A 22,280-nucleotide genomic window follows, 5' to 3' on the forward strand; every position below is an offset into this window, starting at 1 on the left:
AGACTTCCAGCACTCTTACTACCTTTCGCCATTCTTTTTGCTATTTCTTGGTTCTCTTCGTTCCTATTTGTTAGTGTTACTCCCAAGTAATCGAATTGGCCGACAATTTCGAAGTTATATTCTTTACTTGGGCTTTGTATCTTAAAGGACTGTCCCAGATGATTTTCATTTCCCTTCATCACCATATATTTCGTTTTCTCTTCGTTTATTTCTAAACCATATTCCTTGGCTGTTCTTTCTAGTCTATTGAAGATTTCTCTTAATTCTGCAGGTCTCCTTGTTATTAAGGTAATATCATCTGCGTATGCTACACATTGATGCCTGTGATGATAAACTGTGCCTTTAGTATAGATATTGCATTCTCGTATAATCTTCTCTAAAATTAAATTGAAGAAATCTGTTGATAACGGGTCACCTTGTCGCAGGCCTCTATTGGTGATAAAGCTATCCGAAACCCGTCCTTCTATCATAACTTTACTTTTAGTGTCACTAAGTATGCATTTAGTCAATCTTACTATTTTTGGTGGAAATTCAAAATATTCTAGTGTTTCATATACTTTACTTCTTTTTATGGTATCGTATGCCTGTTTAAAATCAATAAATAACATATTTAATGCTAGGTTGAATTCATATGAGCTAGATAAAATTTGTTTCATTGCAAAAATTTGGTCTATTACCGATCTTTGTGCTCTAAAACCCGCTTGATATTCACCTAGACAATTTTCCACTTTTGTTTTAATTTTATTTCTAATTAATATGGCCAGAATCTTATATACTGTATCTTGTAGAGCTATTCCCCTGTAATTTCTACAATCTGTAACGTCTCCTTTTTTATGTACAGGATATAGGATAGCTTCTTTCCACTGATTGGGTATATTTTCTTTGATCCACACTTCGCATATTAACTCGGTGATTTCTTCTTGAAGCCTTTCGCCACCATCTTTTAAAAACTCTGCAATGATACCGTTTTCTCCCGGTGCTTTGTTGTTTTTTAAGTTTTCTATGATATCTATAATTTCTTCCTTGGTAGGTACTTCTTCATTCACATTTGGGTCTCTTTCTTCTTCATGTGGTAGTTGCATTTGCTCTATTTCGTCTTGATCGTCTGTGCATAATATATTCTGGAAATAATTGGCCCATCTTCTTAATTTTTTATCTATTCCACCTATCAGATTTCCCTCTTCATCTTTATAATATCTTGATGCGGTTTTGTACTGGGTTCGGTCGCGTTTTATTTCTTGGTAGAAATTCCTGACTTGTTTATTTAAAAAATCTTCTTCAATTCGGTCTAATTTCTGCTCTAGATTTAACCGTTTCTTTCTTCTACAGATCTTCTTTGCTTCCCGTCTTTTTTCAGCATAGGCTTGTTTACTTTCTTCATTATTTCTCATTGTGCTGTTTATTCTGGCTTTATTTCGGTCCCTAATTGCTTTCTTACAATCTTCATCGTACCAGTCTGTTTGTTTATTTTGTCTTTTTCTTAGTAATACTAAGTCGGCTGCCTCTTGAATGTTTCCCCTTAGCTGTACCCATCTGCTTTCTATATCATCTACTGTTGTCTGGCTTTCTATTTTCTGTTCAATTTTCTGCTTGAATTTTTTCTTAACCTCTTCATTCTGAAGTAGTGCACCGTTATATCTTTTCATTTTTGTGCAACTAGTCTTAGGGATTGTGGGAATTATTTGCTCCATTTTGACTCTGACCAAAAAGTGATCAGAATTTGCATCTGCACCTCTATAACTTCGGCTATCTTGTATGGCTCTTGCATGTTTGGCTTCTATTAGCAAATGATCTATTTGATTTACTGTTTGTCCATCTGGTGATACCCAGGTACCTTTATGGATTTCTTTGTGGTCGAAATAAGTGCTCATAATTCGCATATTGTGTTCGAAAGCAAATTCTATTACTCTTTTTCCATTCAGGTTACTCTCCCTGTGTTTACTTTTCCCCCCTGTTATTTGTTTGTATACGTCCTCTCTGCCAATCTTGGCATTGAAATCTCCTACAATTATTTTTGTGTCGTATGATGGTATTTGGTAGAACAGATGCTCTAACTGTTCATAAAAGCTATCTTTAACATCTTCTTCTGTATTTTCCGTTGGTGCATGTACATTTATAAGGGATATTTTTCTGTATTTTCCCCTCATTCTTATTTTGCATATTCTGCTTGTGACTGCCTCAAAATCTATCACCAGACTGGCAAATTTTTTCTTTATAAGGAATCCAACTCCAAATATACGTTCATTGTCTCCACTGTTGAAGAATACATAGCTTCCCACATCTATGCAGAAATTTTCTTTTTGTTTAGTTTCTTGTATAGCTGCAATATCTATCTCATATTTCTCCAATGTATCTGATAAATTTTTTAGTGCCCCTACTTCAAAAGTCCCTCTAACATTCCATTGTCCTATCATAATCATATTTCGTGCCTTATTCGTTTCCGTATTTATCTGTCCACTGTGTTTGTTTAGACTTAGTTTTTTTCCATTTTCTCTAATTTTTCGGTGCTATGGTTCCATTTCCACCATTCATCGTTTATACATATTTTCTGATAGCCGACTTTCGTTTCATTACCTTTTCCTTTTTCTTCTCTCGCCATATCTCTTAACTCTTTCTGTAGTCTGGCTTCGGTTTGTGTTAGATCACTTTCAATGAAGTACCGCGTTCCTCTTAATTTACTCTTGTTCTTCATAATAAGTTCTTTATCCTTCATTGTATCCATTTTTACTATCGCCACTGGCAGTTTCCCTTGAGAGGTTCTTATTTTCTGCACATCTTTTATTTTAACGTTCACATTCAATTGATTTGCTATGAAGTTGGTGGCATCTTCAATTTCCTCATTTTCTTTGAAATCATGTCCTTTAATCACAATGTTTTGTTTTCGAAATTGTTTATCCATCTTTTCTATCCTGCTTTCTAGGAAATTTACCTTTCCCTTCAACTCACAATTTTCTTTTTTTAGATTGCGAATTTCCTCCTGAAAGCTCTGCTGGTCTTTTCGTATTCCCTTAACTTCGTTCATAAGAGCGATCATCATTTCTTTCAGTTCTGTATTATCACAATCTTTCTTAGCTGGAGACCTAAATAATTTTCTGCTTTTTGTGAAAGGGTTTTCATCTTGGTCGTCTTTTTTTCCATCCCTCTTTCTCTTACTATCATCTGATTCTTCACCATCCATCTGAGTCAGTTCTTTACACGTGGCCATATCGTTAAATATAATAATAAATAAAATATAATAAATCTATTACCTTTTTCCGGGCAGTGTTTTGAAGGTATAAAACTCTCACTTACACGCCACTGTATTGTTTTGTAAATAAACACTAATAATTATCCTTATCGTAATGGTCCCCGCGCACCCCACTCTACTTGCCTCTTCAACCGAGCGGAGCAACTAGAACAGGTTTATTGTTTAGGTTATCCGTATGCAATCTCTAAAAATTCAATTTTATTCCCAATTTTCTAAATACACTCGATTCGCACAGCCACTATTTCGTCGGAGAAGCACTTTGTTTTTAAAAGAACTCGATTTTATCCGAAATTTACGAATTAAATATCGGAGCCGTTTTAAACACGTCTTTCTCGATAGCTTAACCTTCGCCTATCCCGTTTTTTTAATATTGTATTTAATTACAAAGTAATTTCCACATATTAATATATTTTTAAAATTGGGCTCTGTACCGCCATTCTTTATTATATTACGAATACGTGTGCCAAATATCTCGAAAAAATATTTAAAATTACAGCCGCAATCTTGGAAAGCGTTTTCGCTACCTGTTGATCGCTACTGTTTCCTCTTAACTCATTAACACTCACTATGGCAATTTGATAGAAAGGTTTCCACAGAATGTTATATTACAAGTAAAAAATCTTTATGCACTACTTAGACTACGAGAAAACGAATATCTTTAGTCTTTTACAGATAAGATCACTGGCACCTAAAAAATAATAAAATATTAATTATATACATATTAACTTAATAAATAAATTTATTGATTTATTTTTAAATAACCCTGATAAAAACAACAACAAAATATATCGAAATAAATACAGTAAAAAAATAAAGTTTTAATCAAACAATAACATAGGTGGTACGAGGTTTGTTACCCCCGATGATGGGGTTGATTTGTTAAAACACTATTTACCAGAATATATTTATTTAGAACACTAAATACAATAGTAACTAGTTGGTGGACAACGTCTCTGATCTAACCACGTCGATGTCTGAATAATGAATAGTCTCTTCTTTACTTTCTCCGTATCTATAAATAAATCGTAATTGTTTTATTATGATTGACTACACCCGAATGTGACCGTGAATTCCTAATAGTAACATAATTGCTGACTTCGGTGTTTTCAAAACGAGTGGCTTACATTGCAAAACCAATGTCACCCATTTACGTAATGTAAACAATACATGTAAATAATATGTGTTTAAGACTTTTTAAAAATTAAATCGATATGGATTACTCTTATTTTTTGGATGCTAATATAAATCCTGTACAAACATAACCTTAAAACATTTTCTATGTTTTTATTTTGTACTTGTGTGTATATTGTATTTTTTTTAGTATTTTTTGTGTGTATATTGTTATACCAAGTAAGTAATGAGCACTCTTACATGAAATTACTACCTAGGTGGTGTTTATAAGTTTTAATAAATAAATAACTTAACAATTAAAAAGCAATGTTTTAGAATAAAACGAGCCAAAAAATCTTATTGCAAGCTATTAGAAGAAGAGCTGAGCTTGAATTAAGGTACTTCGTAATTTCAAAAATTGTATTTTTTACTTGTGTTTTTGAACCTTGAAAATCGTCATTATTCGATTTTTTTCAGTTTTAAATTGTTTATTACTCGAAAACGATTAACTTTAGAGAAAAATTACAAAAGACTTTTTTTGTTCCCAATGATCCAAAGGACGTAAAATAATGTCTACACCGAAGCCGAAAAAATTGATTTTTTATAATTTGTTTAATTTTTTTTAATAAATGTAGCAATAACTCCGAAATTATGGCATTTACGTATAGGGAATATAGCATGAAAAATAATCAGTATTTCTTAATGACTTCAAAATGCAAAATATACAGGGTATTCCATTTGAAATAAGAAAGTTCGTTAGATTTACAGAAAAACGGAAAATGTGACAACAATGTAGTTAGCACTCTAATATCGGCCGTATTAGGAAACCCCTACCTGCCAAAATTTATAAACATCGTGCAAGCGGTTTTCGAGATAATTGAGTGTTTCCATACATAAAACTCACTCTGAATAATATGTAAATAATACCAAACTTGAGCAAGTTGATCAAATTGTTTACCTTGGATAATTTAAATTGTAACGCAGCGAAATTAGCTCTAGGATAGAGCAGGCCAGAGTCGCTTTTAGAAGAATGTCCAATATCCCATAGTAAATGAACAGGAAATACGGCGATACCGTGTAATTTTCAGGGACAACTCCGAATTGCATGAAAATTTGGATTTAAGTTCTACTTACCCTCCACTTCAAAGTTGAATTTGTCCCGTTGGTTGCTTTTACTTGGGGAGTGACAGTCACCCCTTCTCGGGGGTGAAAAAACATACGTTCAAGATAAGCCCGGAAATGGATAAATTTACTGATTATAAGCAACTTTCGTTCTATAGAGTTTTTTATGAAGTCAGTACTTTCATTTTTTTGTAAAAAAAAGGGCCAACATTATTTTGAGCGTAACTCGCTTATTTTTTAAAGCTAGAAACTTGTCTAAACAATTAAAATAAAGCTTTTTTAAACACTTTTCTAAGCTACATTTTTGCTAAAAATATTTTTTTCGATAAAATATTTACTTTTTGAGTTCTTTGCGAAAAACCGTCTGAAAACATAGTTTTTTTGTCGAAAAATAAAAATTTTCAATCGCAAATAACTCGAAAAGTATTTACGTAAAAGCTCTATAGAACGACAGTTGCTTATAATCAGTTAATTTATCCATTTCCGGGCTTATTATAAACACGCGTTTTTTCACCCCCGATAAGGGGTGACTATCACTCCCCAAGCAAAAGCAACCAACGCCACAAATTGAACTTTGAAGTGAAGGGTAAGTAGAACCTAAATCCAAATTTTCATGCAATAATTCGGAGTTGCCCCTGAAAATTACACTCCAAAACGGTCATTTACTGGGCTACAAGGTATTACGTAACAGAGACATTGGCATTGAGGGTCCGTCTACCTAGATGCTACGTGTTCTCGGTCTTACTTTATGGTATAGAGTCCTGAACTGTGAATAAAATCGATCTAAATCGCCATGAGGCATTCCAAATGTGGTGCTATAGAAGAAAATAAAAAGTTTCTTGACTGGAGAAGATCCGAAACTCCACAAAACTAGAACGTCTCGGCAAGACTACTGAGATTATAAAAACCATCAAGAAGAGAAAGCTGGAGTATTTCCCAAAGGTTCCCAAATAAAGGTTGCTCCAAAATATTTTGCAAGGGAAAATAGCAAGCAAACGCAGTCCAGGACGAAGAACTTCATGGTTGAATACTTGTGAGATTGGTAGAGGGTTGATACAAGCATGCTATTTAGGGTGGTCGTGAATAAAATTAAGATAGTTATGATGGTAACCAACGTTCTGAAAGGACATAGTACATGAAGAAGAAGAACAATTTAAACTTAGATCTCTGACGTAGATAATGACGTGCGTTTGTATTTATACTGTAGGTATATAAGTAGAATAACATGTTTCTGAAGTGGAATAACTATTGTATTGTATCACAATTATACCATATTTAGAAATATAAGCATTATTAAATAAAATTAATTTTTTTTTAGATGGATTTAGAGAAGGCTCTTATCTCAGGGGAACATAAATCAAAACTTCTGGAGTTGGAAAAAGTGGAAACACGAAAACAAAAGCTTCAAAAGAGGTCCCAAAAAATAGAAGAAAACATGAGAGACTGTCAGAAGAAACAGGACCAAGATCAAGAAATATGTAAACAGAAACTCAAATTAGCTCAAGAACATATGAATAAAGTAGATGAAAAATTACGCCACACAAACAAAACTAGTCCAGAATATGAACAAGTATTTGAAGACTATTTACAAGCTCAAGAGCAGCTAGATAACGAAAGAAAAACTTTCGAAGATTTAGAATTTCATCATTTGGAAGAAGAGGCCGATTGGTTAGCTACTAGAGAGGAACTACAAAGAGAAATTGTAGACCTGTCCAAAAAGATCGATAATATAAAAAATCTCATTGATGATTTAGAACAACAAAAGGTTTGTATAACTTATTTCTATTTATACATTAGTACGCGTACAACGATTAAAATGAAATTGATTAAATTTCTTCCATGCCATTGTATTCATTTAACAACAGGTTACCATTCATGACATTCACATTCAATAATCGGTTTTCAAATATTTGTAATTTGTGATGAAACTTACCAACAAGTTAGCAAGGTTCTGAAACTGTTTTGTTGTGGCATGTTAAATTTAGTGTTAGGTTTACATGGAATTAAATCACAATTGTTGGTGTAAGGGAGCGTTCAAGTATTACGTAACGCAGCTTGGGGGAGGGGGGTCTAGTAAAACGTTACGGTGCGTTACATGGCGGGGAAGGGGGTTCGAACAGTGCGTTACGTAACATTGTTTTTTAACTTATGTAAATAAAAAAAGACTACGGAATCAAAATCTCCCAACTTGGCAACTTTCGTTTATATTTTACGGAGAACCCCTAAATTGTATTATATTGTCCCTTATGATCCGCTCATGTTCCGACACTTCTACAACTACAATAGGACAATATAGTGTCTATTCAAGTGAAAAATCTTCAAATTTGTCACCAAAACAAGAACAGTAACACATGTTTGTAATAATTAGTTCGACCTTTTTGGAGAACAAAAGCTGGAAAAATACAGTTTACAAATGGGATTCAGACCAAAGAAATTTTAAGAGAGAGTCATAAATCGTTTGTCTACTCGTTTTTTAAAGTCCATATGCAGTCTAGTTTTCTCAGTTTTCTGCAGTATTCATTCCTGTTTATACATATAGTATAATTATTTTTTACATAGGTACCTACCTCTAATTTCAATTTTTGTTTTTGTTGAGAATACGATTTCATTTTAAATAAAATGTTAGATAAATAAATTTGTTAAATTTTCATTTCTGATTTTATTGCTAAATGTTATTTTATTTTAAGATTTTATTAAAAACAAGCTGAAAATGCGAGCATTATCATAACGAAAACTTTGTTTATTTACGTATTTAAATTCATAATATGGAAAATTTCTATTATGAAAAGTTGTTTAGTATTAAATGCTATGTTTTAATATGCAATTATATCCTAATTTAAATATTGTGAACTATAAAGGTACTCTACTCTCGAGCGAAATTCATATTTTTTGACATACATACCTCGAATAAAATTGATAAAATTTGATATATGATGATTACATCTTAGATTTTAGACCATGCAGATCTTTTTATGAAGAATAACTTTTCTTCGTAAAATTAATAATAAAGAGTTATGAATGAAAATGATATTGGTATTCGTAATTTGGAGAAAAATTTTCAAATATTTTTTTATCTTTAGAAGGATGTACAAGTAATTGCATATTAGAACATAGTTTTTAACTCCAAACAACTTTTTATAATAACACTTTTCAATATTGTGAAAATAAAGACACTTTAATATTGATCGGACTTCATATTTTTTGACATACCTCGTATAATATAGATTTGATATATAATAAAAATAAATAAATACAAAATAAACAGTTTTCCTTGAAAATAGTGAAGTGTAATTTAACATTACATTAACATAAATAAATAAAATTTGTTTATCTGACATTTCAATTTTATGTTGACGTTTAGTTGCGTCAAACGAAAACAAAGTAGAGTTGACGTTTCTATGTCGGAAGAAAATGACAATTAAAAAGAGGCTTGTGACGTCACAATGACGACTTTGAGGTCGGATATCTCTAAGATGGTTAGAGATAGCGAAATGCCGTTTTCAGATTTGGATTCAGAAGACAAAACTACATAGGAATCCATCGCTAAGTGGCCTCTAGATATTTCAGGAGCGGCAACGCAATAACACACACACTTTTGCGAATTTATAAACGAAAAGTTTTCGTTGAAAAAGTTAAAAGAGAAGAATACATGAGAAAAACAATAAAGAATGAAGCCAAAAAAGTATGTAGGGATGGGACCAACTAGGGAAAATGCAAAAGATTAGCAGTAAAAGATTATTAAGTTTTTATTATTACCGCAAATGCGGTTAAATCAATTTTTTACCGCCTCTCCGGCACTTTTCGCAACATAATTGTTCCATTTAGGTCAAAATGGTCATTTGGGTGTTACGTAACGTTTTGGTAGGGGGAGGGGGTACAGAAAAACTTTACGCTGCGTTACATGGGGGGGGGGGGGTCAAAATTTTTGAAAAATTGCGTTACGTAATACTTGAACGCTCCCTAATGAAAATTATATATACCGTTTTTAGGCGTCAACGCCCTTCGGTAGGGATCTATGGAGGAGTATAACCAAGCCGCAAGTCCTTATCCCTTGCCGTACCGCTCCTCCGTAGGCCGATCAGACACCAGTTTATTCCGGACCAAGTCGTAGATTATATAAAATTTTATACTACGACGTTTGCCTTTTTATTTTTCTATTCACCGGGCTGGGAATCGAACCTCGATCGTAAATCCGCTAGATATGTCGATCAAGCGCCTCAGCCCACTGAGCCATCTGACCTGAATGAAAATTACATTTCTTAAATACTATTGATTGACGTTTCAATTTCCACTCCGGAAATCGTCCTCAGAAAATTAGGTTTGAAAATTCTGAGAAAGTTCTAACCTGATCTTTTTTGGTTACGTGTACTTTCCTTCAAATTTCAAATGAAATTTTGGTCTCGGTTTTTAAGGACCCTAGCTGTCTGTGGTTGAAAAAACTTGTTTGAGATTATGTTACTGCCACCAGGGGTATCAAGTTCTGACTGATTTTGTGTATTATTTTTGTGTTAGTTTGTGTAATCTGTATCGTAGATGTGATTGTTGCAAAAAATCAAAATTAAAATTAAATTTTAATTATCAAAGGACCCCGCAACACTCCTTATGGAAAAGTGGTCCCGGTCAAATTTAACGAAAGTTTGGTCAATGATATTTCCCGATGTGTAGATTAAAAAAGTCCATGGGACATGGGTCTGAATAACTACTATTCTCGATACTACTAAGTGCACTAATTCACGGTCAATTGAACGAAAACATTTGTTATTGGAATAAGACAGATTCATTTTCTTCATGCATACTTGCGTATTGTACCTATATGAATTCGTGGTCAAAATAGATGCATCGTATTTTAGTCATCAGAAAGCCTAAGTCCTCAGAAAACTAAAGAAGTGCGATATAAAATGTGTTACTAGAGCGATATAAGAATTATCATGTTTTCATGAATGCTTCATATTTATGCAATACCAGCAAAGCTGCAGTTCCGCTTTATCTTTAGAATACTATTGAACAGTGGCGGATCTAGGGGGAATGGGGTAATTCCACCCGTAACATGCTTCAAAATTAAAGAAAAATTTTTTCTTCATTTAACGAGAATGAACGAGATCCTGCCGTCAAAATACATTTATAACCAAAGACCGGATGGTGTGAGGAAAAGACGTAGGTCCAGAGTACGATTTAAGGACCAGGTGGAAGACGAGTTAAGGGTGTCGAAGGGAAGTACGAAATTGGAAAACCAAGGCAAAGGATAGTAATGAATGGAAGGTGATTCTTGAACAGGCCGAGGTCCACCAAGGGTTCTAGAGCCAGTGATGATGAACTTTTTAATACAAAATATTGTACAATGAAAGGTGCTACAGCTGAAGCTGCTCAACAATTATTACAGAGGCAATTAATTCTCAATATTGTACAAGCTAGAGTTGATACTGATAATCTGATTCGAAGAAATGGTCAATGGGGAAGGCTTCATAATCATGATTTTGCCAAATTTCCTGTTTTCGACTTAGAATACCTAAGAAACCTTACGATTGAGATATATCAAATTAAACCGACACCGTCTTACATACTAGATAAAATAATTAGAGACAATGACGAAGAGTTTCAAATTGATGAGAATGTGGATGAACCAGGATTCATAAAGGTTTCGGCAAGCTAAAAACAACAAATATTCTTTCCTACACGGTTGATGAAGATGAACCTGCAGAAGAACCGATTAGCAGGTAAATATACCTGTTAATCTTATGCGAGAACTGTGGGTACTTAAGCTCATGTAACTAGTGTGTTATGGTTTTTAGCCTTTGCAAGATATCTTGCTATGATGCATCTAACCGTAATCAGCAAGATCTTAACGTACAGATAGTCAAAGATGATTTAAACCCAATTTTTCCATAGACAATTGTAATTAATGTTTAGCGGTTACTGACTACCAGGTACTTTGTTTTTTTCGTATTGAGATCAAGTACATATTCTCTACTTGTCTTATATCTGATATGCAGGACAAGTTTCATGTCAGCTAATGTATTATTTATGTTTCGACAACTTTTTATTTAGTCCTAGACCGTATTACGGGAGAAGTTCCCCCATTCCCCTTGGTCCGCCACTGTTCAGTAATATTCTAAAGATAAGGCGGAACTGCAGCTTTGCTGGTATTCAATAACTATGAAGCATTCATGAAAACATGATAATTCTTATATCGCTCTAGTAGCAGATTTTATATCGCACTTCTTTAGTTTTCTGAGGACTTTTCGGAGGTTTTCTGAAGACTAAAATACGATGCATCTATTTTTGAGCACGAATTCGTATACAAGACGTAAGTATGCATGAAGAAAATGAGTCTGTCTTCTTCCAGTAATAAATATTTTTATTCACTTGACCGTGAATTAGTGCAATTAACGTAAACCGAGCACTGGAATCCAATAACTTCAGAAGGCTGTAGCTCGAGAATAGTAGTTATTCAGACCCAGGTCCCATGGACTTTTTTAATCTACATATCGCGTATCATTAACCAAACTTTCGTTAAATTTGACCGGGACCACTTTTCCATAAAGAGTGTTGCGGGATCCTTTTTATATTTAATAATAATCTATTTAATAGCATTATTGTAACAATAATTAGTTTAATCAAAATTAAAAATATTATCTTTTGTTGTGTTTTTGGATCTTTCTTGTGTGATGTTGGGTTTGGTTTTGGACAGAACAACCAACCCTTTGAGATCTATCCTGCATCTATATCTACAAAATACCCTGTGAATGCGACAACTTCTACGTAGGAGAAACTGCAAGATCACTAAGTGTCAGGATTAACAAGCATGAAACCCAGACAAATCGAGAAATCACAGATATCCAAACATGCCTGGAACAAGGAGCAAGACCACAATGGAAATATGCATCAATAATCATGAAAGAAGTAGAAATCGAAAAGAGAAAAGTAAAATAAGTAACCCGTATCCTACTCAAGGAAGAAAAATGTGTAGCGAATTCGTCAGCAGAATGTAGCAGGTTTTGGTTACCAATACTAAAAGAAGAAGTCAAGAACAAGAAAATACATACATTATCCAAATGCAGAACACACCGTCAAAAATCCCATACCCAATCGATATGCAACACACGAGACAACTTAACAAAATATCACATTTTTAATTTTGATTAAATTAATTATTATTTATTGTTATAATAATGCTATTAAATAGATTATTGTTAAATTTAAATATTTGGTAATTGGAATTTAATTTTATTTTTAAACTTGATTTTTTTGTAACAATCACATCTACGATATAGGGCTTTTCATTCACAGTGATTTGTTTCGAGCTTCTGTCATATTTCGTATAATCCGTGTATATTAATATTATACACAGATTATACAACATGTGACACAAGGTCGAAACAAATGACAATCGATGAAAAGCCCTATAGATTACACACACAAACTAACACAAAAATAATACACAAAAACAGTCAGAATTTGATATAGACCAAGAGGCAGCGCTGAAAAATCTATTTGAATTTACTAAAGCTAGATTTTTCACAGTTGATTACTGTGAGTGTGTAGAGAAACATACTGCGGTCGGTCAAGCGAAACGTAGAACAGGGATTACTGAGAGGGTATCAAAGTTGCTTTCCTACGAAGGTAATTATTTCCATTTACTAAGGCTGAAAATCAGTACACACATTCTAAATTAAATATAAATAAAAGTTATTATAGTCGGTCAGCTATATGACGGGACAGAGCCGGTCGGTCGGCCCCAATAGTCGATTGAGAAAATGAAGTATTTTGGCTCGCAATTTTTTCGTCCAGCATGGATTTACTTGAAATTTTCACAGAAGGTAGGGAATAGTCCAAGGATCATTTTATATATCATGCCGCTATTATACGCTAAAACCTTGGGGTGGTTGCCACCCCATCTCGGGGGTGGGACTTTTTTATTACATTTTAACCGAGTAATTCGATGGAAAAAGTGATTCTTAAAAAAATATTTTTTACATTTTCTTCGTAAAACTAATATTTTTCGAGTTATTCGCGCTTGAAAATAACAGTTTTTCGACGACGATAAAATCGACTTTTTTAGAGGGTTTTTTTGAGAATACCTCGAAAAATATGCATTTAATCAAAAAAACTTTAGATATCGAAATTGTATCTTTTAGTAACACAAACCAAATTCTTTTCCTATAATATCTTTAAGACCAATACAAACCGAGATACGGCATGTTAGAGGTTAGCTTTTTTCGTCAATGCATAAGTTGAAATATTCAAAGAGAAATAATAGGAAAAATTTGCTTTTTTCAAGGAAAACTTAAATAATCTTTTTTCAAGTATACAATTACAGCTTTCAAACAAAAATAATAAAAAGTTTTTAGCATGAAAATTAAGCGACTTATCATCAAAAAAATGTCAGTACCTGCTTTTCTCTACGAAAAAAAAATCAGTGAAAACAACCCCCTAACTACCTTACTAATTCAAAATTGGTCTTTACCTTTCTGTAGTTCCTTTTATATTTATATTATCAATACACTCAAGGAGTTTGGCCTATTTAAAATGCCTAATTTTGGAAAAAAAGATTTTTTGCAATTTGGTATTTTTCACCTTTTACTTCAAAATATCTCCGAAAATACTGAAGATACGAAAAAAATTATAAACTACTAAATTGTAGCTTTTTTAATGACTAAAATTACCCTGCACATATATTTTCATTACAGTGAATAGTTCGCCAGATATAGCTGTTTAAAACCTCTATTCACCAGTAAACACCCCCTTATTCGAGCCCTTTAAACCCGCCCAATTTAAAAACTAAGGGATCTTATGGAATCTAATTTACACAGTCTTATAGCTCTTTAAAAATCCTACAAAATCATTTTTGAAGAAACTTTTTATCGCCAAAAATATATAGAATATTTTGCGAGGTATTCTCAAAAAACCCTCTAAAAAAGTTGATTTTTTCGTCGAAAAACTGTTATTTTCAAGCGCGAATAACTCGAAAAATATTAGTTTTACGAAGAAAATGTAAAAAACATTTTTTTTAGAATCCCTTTTTCCATCGAATTACATGGTTAAAATGTAATAAAAAATTCCCACCACCGAGATGGGGTGGCAACCACCCCCAAGGTTTTAGCGTATGATAGCGGCATGATATAGAAAATGATCCTTGGACTATTCTCTACCTTCTGTGAAAATTTCAAGTAAATCCATGCTGGACGAAAAAATTGCGAGCCAAAATGCTTCATTTCCTCAATCGACTATTGGGGCCGACCGACCGGCTCTGTCCCGTCATACAGCTGACCGACTATAATAACTTTTATTTATATTCTATTTAAAATGTGTGTACTGATTTTCAGCCTTAGTAAATGGAAATAATTACCTTCGTAGGAAAGCAACTTTGATACCCTCTCAGTAACCCCTGTTCTACGTTTCGCTTGACCGACCGCAGTATGTTTATCTACAGACTCACAGTAATCAACTGTGAAAAATGTAGCTTTAGTAAATTCAAATAGATTTTTCAGCGCTGCCTCTCCGTCTAATACCTCTGGTAGCAGTAACATAATTTCAACCAATGTTTTTTCAATCACAAATAGTGGTTTCAACCTTAAAGATCGAGACCAAAATTTCATCTAAAATTTGAAGGAGGTCCTAAGAAAATCAGGTTATGAGAACTTTCCTTGAATTTTCACCAAGAATTGTGGCTCAATCCCATATAAACATAACATTAAACACCAACAAGTTATTTATGCTTTAGCTGTGTCACTTGCTTTAAAGCGTACCTATAATAACTACAATAAATCTATCAATTTGACTTGTTATATGCCTCGTTATATGTTTCGTATATTCCCTTTCCTTGTTTCTTCAACTAATTTCTAACTTATCCTGCTCAATGTTTGTTAAAATAGTTACTATATTTCATCTGAGGTATTCCTCTCTTATATTCTTAAGGTAGTTAAAAGGTTATTTGCTCTTCTATTGCTTAGTCTTAGTCTTAGTCTTATTGCTTAGTCTTAGTCTTCTATTGCTTAGTCTTCTAGTTATTTGCTAGTTACTATAATAACAACCATAAATCTATCAATTTGACTTGTTATATATGCCTCGTTATATGTTTCGTAATTCCCTTTCCTTGTTTATTCAACTAATTTCTAACTTATCCTGTCCAATGTTTGTTAAAATAGTTACTATATTTCATCTGAGGTCTTCCTCTCTTGTACTATTAAGGTAGTTAAAAGGTTATTTGCTTAGTCTTCTAGTTATTTGCCAGTTGCTATAAGAACACCTATAAATCTATCAATTTTGACTTGTTATATGCCTCGTTATATGTTTCGTATATTCCCTTTCCTTGTTTATTCAACTAATTTTTAACTTATCCTGTCTAATGTTTGTTAAAATAGTTACTATACCTATTTCATCTGAGGTCTTCCTCTCTTGTACTCTTAAGGTAGTTAAAATGTTATTTGCTTAGTCTTCCTTTCTTTCTGTGAGGTTTCCTATTTTTCTTACTTTTCTAATTCATGTGTGATGTTTTATTGCATCGATAAATACTCAAAATATTACATATTTCTGTCTAACGTAACCTCAACATTTGACTCTTTTTTTGTGTTGCAGATGGACACATCGAACTCGAACAACAACGAATTCAAAGGTCTAGAACGCCACAAAATGGAATACATTATGAGACTGGAAGAAGTACGGAATAGATTAAAAAGCATTGAGAATGAATTACTCCTGTATACAAACGATGACTCTGATCTAGACCTTTCCAGTGATACGGATAGTGATCGCTCTAAAGAACTTGAGAAGCGGTTATCAACCAACTCGTTTAGCAAAATAACAGACATGAGCTGCTCAGTGATTATTAGTAATTCAAAAGTTCCTGATGATAGCATGTTCAACATGTCACATTCCTTTAACGAAAAATTATTCCAGGAAAAATCTGTTCTCGAAATAGGAATTAGTAAGTAATAGTTATATTAGGATTTAGTAGAAACATCTGTTTTATAATCAACAAATTTTCTTAAAGCTATTATTCATGTGTATGTTGAATAGCTTCACCGTAATTTAATTCTGCACATAAATATGTTTTTTCGATTTGCTTCGACGAAAATTTTCATCAGAAAATCGGGGTTTTCCCAACAAAATCTTTATTTTCAACTAAATTTTTAGTGAAATAATTATTTATAAATAATTAAAAAGCTTGGTGATATAACAGCTTTTTTGTAGTATATTATATTTCCGGAAGCCGGCGACAGTCTAACACATAGTTTAGGAACAATTAAATTGTTAATTAAAATTAACGGTCGCAATAATAACCAGAAAACTTATGATACATCAGAATAACTATGATTTTCACATAAAAAAGGCCCTACAGGTTGTCCAGAAACTCTACCGACAAACGAAGACAGGAGATTCCTCAGAGGATTTTAAGACAATTTAACCAAATTCACCTAGTTCGAAAATGCTTCCGAAGAGAGCTAGAGCTCTTAGAAGATGGCGTCTTGTAATTAGTTTTTCCTAAATACCTCCAGAACGCTTCCAGTTAGAAAAACGAAAATTGGTACACATATTTATCTTCCAGAGATAAATCGATTCCATCCATTGTGAATTTCTAGTACCAGTCATAGGCGTCTGTTTTGGGTGGAGCAACGGCTATTTTATCGTATAACTTTTTTGTCTTTAACTTTTAAGCATTTTTGATACTGGATTATTAAATTGTGAGGTATTCTAGTACTAAAAGGTTCTCTTATTTAAAGTCGGTACGACACACCGTTTTCTAGAAAAATCGATTTGAAAATTTTTCGTTTCCTGAATTTGAAAAAAAATTAAAAAATTAAAAAAAAACGGTGTACTTTATCGACTTAAAGAAAGAGTAACATTTAGTACTAGAATACCTCATAATTTAATAATTTAGTGTCAAAAATTCTTAAAAATAAAAGACAAAAAAGTTATGCGATAAAATAACCGTTGACCTACCCAAAACGGACGCATATGAGCGGTACTAGAAATTCGCAATTAATAAAATCGATTCATCTCTGGAATACAAATAAACGTACCAGTTTTCGTTTTTCTAAATAGTTTTTTTTTGAATTTTTTTTTTTGATATTCAAATAACGAAAAATTTTCAAATCGATTTTAATAGAAAACGGTGTATCCTATCGACTAAGTCTGTAAGTACTGTAAGAGTACCTTTTAGTACTATGATACCTTTCATTTTAATAATCCAGACTCAAAAATGCTTAAAGAATAACAACAAAAAAGTTATACGGTAATATAACTGTTGCCCTACCCAAAACGAACCCCTATGACCGGTACTAGAAATTTGCAATAGATGGAATCGATTTATCTCTGGAAGATAAATATGTGTACCAATATTCGGTTTTCTAAACGGAAGCGTTCTGGAGATATTTAAGAAAAACTAATTACCAGACGCCATCTTCAAATAGCTCTAGCTCCTTTAGGAAGCATTTTCGGACTAGATGAATTGGGTTAAATTGTCTTAAAATTATCTGAGGAATCTCCTGTCTTCGTTTGTCGGTAGAGTTTCTGGACACCCTGTATAATACCAAAGAATATAAACGTGAGTAGAAGGGTACTGCCCTGTAACGTTTTAGCCTAGGATTTTGTGATCCACTGAGTAGGTGCATAGACCTGACAACGACCACATTATAAACAAATAGAATATCTCGTGAACGTAAGATTAAATTAAATTAAGAAAACGGTATTGAAAAGGACGCGGCCGGACGCTTCTCTTAAAAGAAAAAAAAGTTGAATTACGAGGAGTGGTTCCTGAGATACAACTGGTCAGAGTTGTATTTGTCGCATTTGCGACGAAGTTATAAACAATAGGACGGTAATCTTCTATAAAAATTGCCTTTTTTTCGATAATCTGCCCAGACTAAATTACTTTTGGAATCCATGAAAGTCAATTAAAAAACACGGACTTAAATCTCAAAATTATTAACTTCAGACAATTCATCGCTCCTTAATGTATTCACCACGTACCCATAAGCCTTACTTATGTTTAACTACTTGTAAAAATAATATACAGGGTGTCCCAGACTAATTTATCCAGGCTATACCTTTTAAACCAATAGAGATTTTCGAATTGGACAATAATATGGCGTAGAAAAAAATCATCCCCTAAATATTCATCCCTTAGTTACAACCCCTAACTTTAATTTTTTAATAGCACCCTGTATATTTTTTTATAGTTTTGGATGTGATCTTCTATCGTCTATTCAACAGATTTTTTAAAAATAAAATCGGTTCGTAAGTAATCAAGAAAATATCAGTTTATTTTTGTTAATTATGTGTCCCAGACTAATTTATCCAGGCTATATTTCTTAAACGAATAGAGATTTTCGAATGAGACAAAAACTGATCTATTCTATTTGTAATACACTTTAATATGGTCTAGAAAAAAAAAGTCATCCCCTAAATATTCACCCCTAACTTTATTTTTAATAGCACCCTGTAACTAAGGGATGAATTTTTCTACTCCATATTAAAGTCTACTACAAATGGAATAGACAAGTTTTTGTCCCATTCGAAAATCTCTATTCGTTTAAGGAATATAGCCTGGAAAATTTAGTCTGGGGCAGATAATTAACAAAAATAAACTGATATTTTCTTGATTACCTACGAACCAATTTTATTTTTAAAAAATCTGTTGAATAGACGATAGAAGATCACATCCAAAACTATAAACAAGTATACAGGTTGCTATTAGAAAAAATTAAAGTTAGGGGTTATAACTATGGGATGAATATTTAAGGGATGATTTTTACGCCATATTGAAGAGTATTACAAATGGAATAGATCAGTTTTGTCCGTTTAAGAGGTATAGCCAGGATAAATTAGTCTGGGACTCTGTATAGAAATTGTAATGAAGCCAGTTTATTATGTAGTAAATTTTTAACAAATTCAAGAAGCAGTTGTTTATTGTTTTAGAAATGTACAATTCTTTTTTTGTTTGTTTTGACTGTCGTTTGGTGATACTTGATATAGTGTTTTGAAATTGTTAGTTTCTTTCAGGTAAAAGATTTCCTAGTCAAGATGACATAGACAGAATAAGTAGAGTTACTTCCCATACACCTATTATCGAAGAGGGGACGGACTCTTTGGGAAGGAAAACCATTGAATCTCTAAAAGAAATTGAACGGAACAGACATATTCATCTATGTCAGCAAGGTAATTTTTTGTTTATAAAGCTCAAACTATTACAAACAAAACTATTACTGTGACAACTGTTATACCATGTATATGTTACCGGCCAAACCCGATTTCAGGCCAAACTAGTTTGTCCTATCGCGCGTAGGCAAAACTAGTTTGTCCTAGGCCAAACTAGTTTATCCTGATATAGATACACACACTTCAGGATAAACTAGTTTGGCCTAGGCCAAACTAGTTTATCCTGATATAATAAAGACTCACACTTCAGTGTTCAATTTGGCGAACATGTAAGGACTTTTACATGCGGGGAATTCCCAAATTACGTCCCAACTGGGATGGCAAAAAAATATACATCGATATATTGTATCATATGATACATCGAATAAAGATATTGATACATGCTATAAATCAATATATTCTTGTATAATTAAATAATATAAAAAATAATAAATAATAGGATGAGGTATTCTCCAAAAATTAAAAGAAAAGATACACTTACGATCTTACGAATAATATCGAGTGCGAATTAATATTGTTTTCACCAATTTTGAAAAAATGTGAAAACGTTGAATTATTTATACTTCGTCTAATTTACTAACCGTTGCACGTAATCCGCGTCATAGCCTGTGGCGTCGCATGATACCAACACGAAATATTTAGGCGGTAGGTGTGTTCTTTTTTAGAATCACTTTGCGGAGTACACTGGAATTACAGCCACTAGACATATTTTATTATATAAGCGTAGAAATAATATTTGAAGATTTCTATTAATGTTAACCTAAAGAAATACACAATAATATGTTTCATTTAATTTGTATAAATGGATTATAAAGCGTTTTTATGAAGCACATTTGTTCGGAACACACTGTAACTAATCGAACGAAGGTGACATTTTAGAATAAATAGGTAACATTTATTTGACAGTTGCAGTGATGACACTTCATATCTGATTATATTCTTTACTATAAGTATCTGTTTTATTATATTTACTGTTTTTATTATTTACTTTACTATAAAAAGATCCTTTGCTATAAAAATATAAATTTCACCTAATTTTATCACGACTTGGAATAATCGAGGTATCTGACAACTTTTTTAGTTGTTATTGTAGACATATACAAAGAATCCTACCGGCTTCATGCCAAGAGTTCGGAACCGGTTTTTAATTATTAACTATGCAGTGCAAAAACGCTTGCACTGCAAATCTTAAAAGATTATAACTTAATTCTTGTTCTCTATTTTTTTAAGTTTTTACTTATTTACATTGAATATTAATTTGTTTTGTTGTATAATCCACGTTTACAATAATTATGTGATCTATTTGATTTAAAATGGATTCAGGATTTTTTTATACTTTGGCAACTATGTCAACTTAGATCTCTGGCGTAGATAATGACGTGCAACGGTAAGTAAATTAGACGGACTGTACGTCCGTCCGTCTGTCTGTCTGTCAGTGAACTCAACTCCTCCGTAATTATACCAGGTAGAATGACAAATGAGGTGTCAAATGAAAGCTTATAATCCAAGGATGGTACTAAAGGTGAGAAATTTGACCTAGGCTGTCTGTCCGTCCGACCGCGATTATAAATCCTCCGTCAGTATACCAGGTAGAATGACAAATGAGGGGTGAAACGAAATACCCCAGGCTGTAGGTGAAAAAACGTGATATAATTCAGGAATTTTTGAAACCTATCAGGTGTTGTAAAGGACGATGCCAGAAATAACTTCTACTAAAATGTGACCAAAAATTATTGTGAGCTTTTTTTATTGCGATTGTCTTTTGTTAAATTTTGCAATTTTTAAAGATTTTTAATTTTGCAGCTTAGGATATTGATTTTAGAGAAAAACTTTTTAATAGAAAGTTGTAGCAAAGTAAAAAACCTACAATTTGAGCTATAGTAAGTTTAATTTCGTTTATTGGTTATTGCAAAACAGCCGGCGAAAGGTCCAAAATGGCCGTTTTTTACAATTGCATTATTTATTGTACAAATATTTTTTTTTATTTTTTAAAGCTTTAAAATGAAGATCTTTAAATTCCAAACAAAAAAAGTTGTAAAGCCAGATTAACGAATTTGTTGCTTAGATATTATAAATTGTTTATCCCAAGAGGTCAAATGTCCAAGGCTATAACTTTTTGAAAAAAAAAAATCGTAGAGAGTTGGTGAAACATCCAATCTCCTTCTAAAGAGTTATATTTTAATATTCTGATGTAAATAAATGCGTAAAACATTTTTAAACCTCCAATTTTTGGGTTTGAAAATAAGGGGGCAAATTTCGCTATAAAAATTTAGAGCTGAAGCGGCCCTGTACATCCTATGACTTTTTAACTTACAGATTATTGTTGCTGAAGACGAAATAAAGATTTGTAAAAAAATAAAATAATTCTACGACCAACTGAAGCCGAGATAATTTTTGGGTTTGAAAATAAGGGAGCAAATTTCGTTATAACCATTAGAGCTGAAGCGGCCCTGTACATTCTATGAGTTTCTAACTTACAGATTATTGTTTCTGAAGACGACACGAAGATTTATAAAAAAATAAAAATGTTCTACAACCAACTGAAGCCGAGATAATTGTTTTTTTTTTCTTAAATCGTAGTGCCTTTATTTATAGCAATTAAGATTATTTTACAGTCATTGACTAAAGAAAGACTTATATTATC

General features: G+C 32.6%; 1 protein-coding gene across 1 annotated transcript in view; it reads left to right on the forward strand.

Moving 5' to 3' along the window:
• The window catches only part of LOC126890488 (cingulin), a 374,566-nt gene that overhangs the window by 249,737 nt on the left and 102,549 nt on the right, over positions 1-22,280 (forward strand). The window contains exons 9-11 of the mRNA XM_050659471.1: positions 6,798-7,244; positions 16,055-16,403; positions 19,481-19,636. Of these exons, the coding sequence (XP_050515428.1) occupies positions 6,798-7,244; positions 16,055-16,403; positions 19,481-19,636 (952 nt within the window). The remainder of the gene's footprint in view (positions 1-6,797; positions 7,245-16,054; positions 16,404-19,480; positions 19,637-22,280) is intronic.

The sequence above is a fragment of the Diabrotica virgifera genome, chromosome 8 (genome assembly GCF_917563875.1).
Source record: "Diabrotica virgifera virgifera chromosome 8, PGI_DIABVI_V3a".
Lineage (NCBI taxonomy): Eukaryota > Metazoa > Arthropoda > Insecta > Coleoptera > Chrysomelidae > Diabrotica > Diabrotica virgifera.